The sequence below is a fragment of the Penaeus japonicus genome, unplaced genomic scaffold (assembly GCF_977035675.1).
Source record: "Penaeus japonicus unplaced genomic scaffold, GWHDUDI00000001_assembly GWHDUDI00000007, whole genome shotgun sequence".
NCBI lineage: Eukaryota > Metazoa > Arthropoda > Malacostraca > Decapoda > Penaeidae > Penaeus > Penaeus japonicus.
The window spans coordinates 18,977,222-18,984,721 of record NW_028234409.1 but is presented as its reverse complement, the minus strand read 5'-3'; the positions used below and the strand labels follow the sequence as shown (position 1 = coordinate 18,984,721).

Sequence of the window (7,500 nt, the reverse complement as noted above, 5' to 3'; positions counted from 1 at the left end):
GAAGACACCCTTGTTGTTTTCTTTACAATAAATCCTATCCACAATTACAGGAAAGAATTCGAGAACTCAACCTAAAGGCGAGGCAGTTTGCAGATACATTTATTGCAATTCAGACAGGCAATGGACATGCTGGTCATGCTGTCTCTCGCAACTCAGCAATTCATGACCCAAAGAGCTTACAGGTAAGGCGATAAAATTTAGTGAATAATTTTTAGTGACAATTGTAGAATTTCCAATAATAAGAGAAAGTTGATAGTATGAAAACAAAAGATTTTAGATTTCATTTCCATAATGTTATCTGGAATTGGTCAGCTGTGGTGTATGGATTTTATACAGGAGAAGCATAATTAGATATATTTCCATAATCTAAGCATCACTATTGATTATATTCTGTATATCAACCCATTGCGTACAGGGGTTGATTCGCGTGTCCAGTCTCCAGGATGGATTTTCTATCAGAGCGAGGCAGCTTCAAACAACACACCTCAACTTTTCCCCACTCTTTCAGTCACTCAATGTAAAACTAGAACCATTTTTGTATTTGTCATATGTTTCATATGACAGGCTCTATCAATACTCAGTTGGCTAAAATCATAGTATAGGGTTCATATGATAGAAGTATTGTTGTTTTATGGGAGGACAAAAAACAACCTTATTTTTTCGTATTCATGTCCTTTTACAAGAATATGAAAAATATAACCATCCTCAATGACGATAACTGGAAGAGGTAGGGAAGAGGAAGGAAACCTGTGCCTATGACTGTGACTGCCACAGTAAAAGGCACAGGGGCATATTATAGACACTGGCCATGATTTGAGTCACCTTCTTCTTCTCTTTCTGCCTGCACATTCATCGGTAGTACTTTAGAGCAAGAGGTTGGCAATTTACTGCATGCCATTGCTCTCTAAAGATAGTGCTTGCTAGAGACATGGATGGGTGCCATTCAAGGCTCTCTCTCCTGCTAGTGCTAGGAGAAAGTGGTGCTATTTAGGTTTAAGATTTTAGGTGAAACCTTTTGCTTAATATTATGGCAATTATTGTAACTATGACTGTAATTGTCACATCACTCACTCATTACTCTAGTACAATAAAATAACTAGGGGATCTAAAATCCTCCAATGTCATGTATGTCTTGACATCCGTTGTCAAACCATGTCATGTATGTCAGGGCATCTGGCTGCAATGGATTAATTGTAAAGAATGAAATGTGTTTTAATATTTTTTACCTTGACTTTACTAGTTAAAATCTGAGTCATCTTATATTTGTGATAAAGAGTTATATAGTGGTACTTGAAATAGCCAGACATCACTTTCTCTCAAGTTTATAGCATTTAACATTTTTGGGTGAACACTATACATAATGGTTTATTTGAAATAAATTTTAGGACTGTTACTCTTTAATGATAAACATTGAACATAATATAAGAATTACACTAAATCTAAATAAATTGTAATGGTTTATCAGATTTGTCAGATTTTGATATTCCACATGGTAGTTAACCCATTCATGCTGGGGCTTATATTTGCGTGATGCCACTCCTGCTGGCTAGATAACAAGTACATGCAGTGACTAAGCGTGAGATCTCTCCTGTCGTGATGCTGCACTACGGCTCTACAAGCCTCTTTTCACCCGCCCGCTTCAATGGAGTGATAATAGGAAGATTTTGTATTTGTTTATTTGTTTATTCCCATTATATGATATGTCACCCGGCATGAATGGGTTAAGGAAAAAGTAACACACAGAAAATTCTCAGCTTACCCAGATTAACGGATCACCAAACCTGCAAATTTATTCCTTTATTTATATTGATTCTGAAATCCACAAGAACTTTATCTTACAAAATAGACTTAACAAATAATCTTCATCTGAGGAAGCTGAAAAATCATGAAAATCATTTTGATTCTTACAAAGATTCTTCTGTATGTAGTATCGTTCTTTTAGCAGCATCCTCTTTTTATACAGATCAAAAGATCAAATATATGGTTTTATACATCTAGGAATTATAGATAATCAAACGCTTCTTTTAATTTCAGTCATCGCCTTGGAATTCACCTAGACTTCTTAGCCCAGTTGATGTCAGACACTTGATAACCTCAAGATCAACAGAAAATCTTACACACATACCCCCAGATGGCTCACCAAGCAGGTACAGGTTTTAAAGAAAATTAGTATCACCAAACAATTTTGAATTTCTAGTTTGTACGGGTCATGGTTGTGTGATTGAGTGAAAATCTTTCAATTAGAAAATTATCTATATGCATTTTAGAGGCTCTATGTGATTCATTGTAAAATTACGACCGTAAGTATGTATTTTATATCAGCTTAATCTATAAGGACTCTAAGATAAATCACTAAGGTATAATTTATGCTCACTATTTATCAACCATTTCTCAATTCTCTTGGATAGCATTACTGGAATTGTCATGATTTTTTTTTCATATTTGAGTAAAAGTATAGAAGTTAATTTGATTATATTCATGAATCTTATATTTCTAAAACCAGTAATTTTAATAATTTTATAGACCGAAATGGAGACGCAAAAGTTTACGTAAGAAGAAGGCTGAAGAAAATAGTGATCCAGATGGAAAGCTCAGAAAGAAAAGAGTTGAAGCAGAAGCATTGCAGCTTTACAAAAACACAAGAGATGAATTAACACAAAGACTTGAACACCTTAGTAGTAGAGGAAGGTATGTGAGAAATAATTGGTTTACATTACTCATTTGACTATAGAAAGATTTGTCTTGACTTTGCATGTATATCACATGTGTTAGAATTTGAAAATTGGAAATAATAGTTATTGTACAACATAATAGTTTATGCTTCAGAAATTGTTAATTACTACTATTTTAGACATATGTACTTCAGTCATCTAACTAATAATGTATGCTTTCATGATACTTTTCAGAGTTCTAACACCTTATGAAGCCAAAAGTTTGGTTGCTCTGCTGTACTCTGAAGATAAATCACTTGTAGAGAGAGCTCTTGTAACGATTGCCAATTGTGCAGCATTTAGTGTCAATCTTGTAAGTTGTTTACAAATATTTACTAAGTAAATACAAATGATAAAGAATCTGAATGATTTTCTTAATCTTCCTTTGTGACTCTGACCCTTTTTATGATGGGTATTTTCATGGGGTTAGTTCACTTTCATACTGTATTTTTCTTTTTGTTAAAATTTCAAGCTATTTTCCTAATTAATATCATTCTGCAAATATATTATATATAGACTCATATTTCATACCATAAGTCTAGAAAACGCTCCCAAAATCACACATCTTAAGATGCCCAGCCCAGGCTGAACATCAGGAGATGTGGCCCATCTCAGAAGGGTTAATGATAAGTACTTTCTATATTAAGGATTTTTTTTTTTTAAGAATTTAGAATACATTGCATTAATGATGAGGATTCACTTGTAATGTTTTGAAGAACTGTAGAATTTATTGGTAACATGAAAATATTGAAATAAAAGATTATATAAAGTATAAATTATGTGTAAATTGATATATCACTACAGGTTTTATAGACACAATACCCTTACAGGATTTTTTACGTGAGGTTGGCTGTATCCATCGTCTGACAACTCTTTTAGAAGATAATGAAGTACGATTACCAGCAGTACAAACTCTGGGAAATGTAGTGTTGTCTGAAGAAAATATCCGCCAAGCCAAGGTATAAAGTGTTTTGGTATAGAGGGCTAATATCATGCTAGAATTCTTTAGGAATTTTGAAATGAGTACTTTATGATAATAATATATCATGCACAAATAGTGATCTATGATTTTGCATTATTATTTTCAAAAGCCATTCTTTATCTCTCTTTTTTCAGGATTGCCTTCCAATTCTAATGGGCTTTGTGCAAAATAGTCATGCTGATGATGCTCTACGCTTAGCTTCTCTAGTTGTTCTTACAAACATTGCCACTATTAGTGAATGGCATGAAGATTATTGTCCCCTGCTTCACAGGTAAGCCATTTTGAAGTATTTTTTGTAGCCTAGTAATGTTTAAAATAAAACTTGTTTTATAGTAAATTTTCTATTGCTAATAATTTGACACATCAAACAGACTCTACCACCTGGTTGACAGCTCCAACCCACACATCCAGCTTCAGAGTCTGAGATTACTGGTAAACTTGTCCTGCAACAGAGAGATGATTCCATCGCTGCTTGCAGCAGAGGTAGACTTTTCTAGTTGTGGTTTGGTAAATTATGTGGAGATACATGGTAATTTTACCTCATATATCACAGTAATACATTTAGAATTTTCGACCTCACTTACATTTTATATGATGTTTGAATAGAAACTAATGTGAATGGAGATGTGTTCTATATTCATTTGGAAATTTCACTGATATGAAAATATTGAGAAAAGTTCCTTTTTCTCTTTTGCTGCCAGCTTTGGTACCTGCCATTATGCCATCTACAAGTCATTGATTTGATTAGTTGGATACTAGATAGAAATATTTTGATAGAAGAACATAGGATGTAGTATTTATATGATAAAGTAAGATTTGATTTGCTATGAAGAACAGAGATGCCCAGTAATCTTTATTGACTGTCCATTTTGGTAAAATGATGATGCAACATATTCATAATTTCATAATGTATTATACAGTAATAACGTAGTGTTATCATGGTTTTACTAGAGGTTATTGTACACCATTTTATATTCATTATTTGGTAAAAATAAGTTAGACAGTGCTCTGTGGTAGGTAGTCAGATAGATAGTTTGGCCAGTATTGTGTTGTGTGTAAGAAGTAATGATCAGAAACATTAACTGTGCTGCAGTGAATGATTATCTACTATATCTGCTGCTGGTAACTTCTATAGCTTGGGAATGTAAGCACTTCCAGATGTAACACAATTTTTTTTTATGAAAAATATACAGAACAGCTAAAGCAGTAACTCAGAAAGCCATTGCACATTGCATATCAGGTCATCTTGATAAGAATTTTTTTTTTTTGAATCATGAAAAAGAAGGTAGTTACATGAATTACTTGTTGAATGATTCTTTTTTTTTTTCAAGCAACCTAACCCTTTTCATAAATTGATTAACATTTGGTTAATGATAATTATTTTGTTTTAATTTTCATTTATCTCTTGAGACGTATAATTACATATTGGCTGTTAAAATTGGTCACATCTTCGGAGGTGTGCTTTTAACTATTCATACTCACTGTTTAATTGTCATTCTTTCACTTCCCAGTTTGCTCCTTGTTTGTTTAGATCTTTCTAGTACAGTACATTAAAAAATGTGATTAAAATAAAGATATGATAATTGCAAAATTAGAAGTAATGATAATGATAATAATGGTATTGATATCATTAAGTTTCTGCACATCATAATATTTTCAGGGTCCAAGGAAGCTCAGCTCATTAGTTGTTCCAGAAACAAATGAGGCAATATTATTGCGTGTCCTGACCTTACTAGCAACTTTGGCACATGCAGTTAGTGAAGACAACCTTAATCCCAGTGTGGACTTGCCACCAGAAGACAAAGCAGCTGCTCCAGACACTATGTGAGTAATGAATGCATTTGCAGTGAAATTGGCCACTTTGTGTTTGAAGTTTACAAAGTAGAGTTGAGCTTTTGCAGTATACTTCTTTGCTCTGTGCTTTTCAAGTCATGATCCCTGTGTAGGTACTGCCATTGTTTGGTATATATTGTATGTACTATGTTTACTCAAATTTAGGCTGCCCATTATTGTTATTTGCAGATTTAGTTCAGTATATCTGTTTTTTGGGAATAATACCCTACTCTACAACTTGTAGATGAACTGGCACTTTGAGACAAATAGAAATTGTCTTTATATTCAGTTATAATTGACATTTATTTAAAGATAAGTTTTCCATAACAGCATTGCTGCTTTAACATCTTGCAGCCTTCATCATATATCCTTTATATATATATATATATATATATATATATATATATATATATATATATATATATATATATAGATATATATATATATATATATATATATATATATATATATATATATATATATATATATGTTATTGTGTAATGTAAGAAATAGATATGTTTAATGGCTAGATTTATATTATAATTAGCATTGAATAATTTCAATGATGATGGCTTACTATTTATATATTCTTGTGTTTGGTGTCACAATTTTGCTTAACTGGAAAGGATTTTTTTTTATAACAAACCCTCTTACATCTGCAATTAGATCTCCATACCTAAAAGCAAAATAAACAAATGTAGATGCAAAGTCAAAATGCTATCAAAAACAGATGACTGTGGTAGAAACCACTCTTTGAAACTGCCATTAACTTGTGCCTTTTTTTTGGGGGGTGGGGAGAAGGGCTACTTATGAAAGAGTAAATGTGGTTGTAGAACTTTAGCAGTGGTGTTTAAGTAAAGGAGAGCTTTAAAATCAATGGCATTCCATTGAATAACTAGAAGATTTAGAGGCTAGATGTGATAATAGATGTTTGCACTTCAGAATGCATTTGCATAACAAAAATATGCATTGAAATATACATTTTGCAGTTAGTGTCCTTGGATTTTTTTTCTAGATTATTTTGTTACCCAAAATTCCCAAGATGAAGTAAACTTGTATGAAAAAGAAAAAAGGTAGATAGATATAGATATACAAATAGAAAAATAGTGAGAAAGAATATGATATTGGATAGCAAATGACTTTTTTTATTACTCTTTTATGGACAAAGATGATTTGATTTGGAGATAGTTTAGAATAACATATAGAAGAAAAAAATGCATTTACTAAAGCCTTCAAAAGTATGTATGCAATAAATAGTACAGGAATATGAAAGTAGATATTGTAGATTATAAAAACTACCAAAACTCTCCCTATCATGTAGAATTATGATCATTGAATCATTTGTGAAAAAGCAATAACTTTTACAAATGTTTACTTTCCTTTACCATAGAAAAATTTAAGAAAAATATATTTAAACAAAACCACGTGGACAGTCCATGTCCCAACATCAATAGGTGATATATATATATATATATATATATATATTATATATATATATATATATATATATATATATATATATATATATATATATATATATATATATTATATATATATATATATGTATATATGTATATATGTATATATGTATATATGTATATATGTATATATATATATATATATATATATGTATATATTAATATATATATATATATTATATATATATATATATATATATATTTATATATATATATATATATTATATATATATATATATATATATATATATATATATATATATATATATATATATATATATATATTATATATATATTATAATAATATATATATATATATATAATGCATATATATTGTCTTCTATAAATGAGACTTTTTATTGATACAGTTGACATTTGTGTATTGAACCTAAAACTTAGTACTTGAGTCTTTTTCTGTACTGATTGTGAATCATTTGATCTATAATGGCAGCTTGAATTAATGGGTATCTCATTAAAGAAAGGAAAGAGAAGAATC

The 7,500-nt window shown here is 30.7% G+C and overlaps 1 protein-coding gene across 2 annotated transcripts in view; it reads left to right on the top strand.

Moving 5' to 3' along the window:
• Positions 1–7,500, top strand: part of LOC122260374 (uncharacterized) — a 40,402-nt gene that overhangs the window by 4,632 nt on the left and 28,270 nt on the right. For both annotated transcript variants that reach the window (XM_043027614.2, XM_086538513.1), the window contains exons 3-10: positions 51–182; positions 2,035–2,147; positions 2,524–2,688; positions 2,907–3,024; positions 3,542–3,670; positions 3,828–3,964; positions 4,065–4,176; positions 5,354–5,517. In XM_043027614.2, the coding sequence (XP_042883548.1) occupies positions 51–182; positions 2,035–2,147; positions 2,524–2,688; positions 2,907–3,024; positions 3,542–3,670; positions 3,828–3,964; positions 4,065–4,176; positions 5,354–5,517 (1,070 nt within the window). The remainder of the gene's footprint in view (positions 1–50; positions 183–2,034; positions 2,148–2,523; positions 2,689–2,906; positions 3,025–3,541; positions 3,671–3,827; positions 3,965–4,064; positions 4,177–5,353; positions 5,518–7,500) is intronic.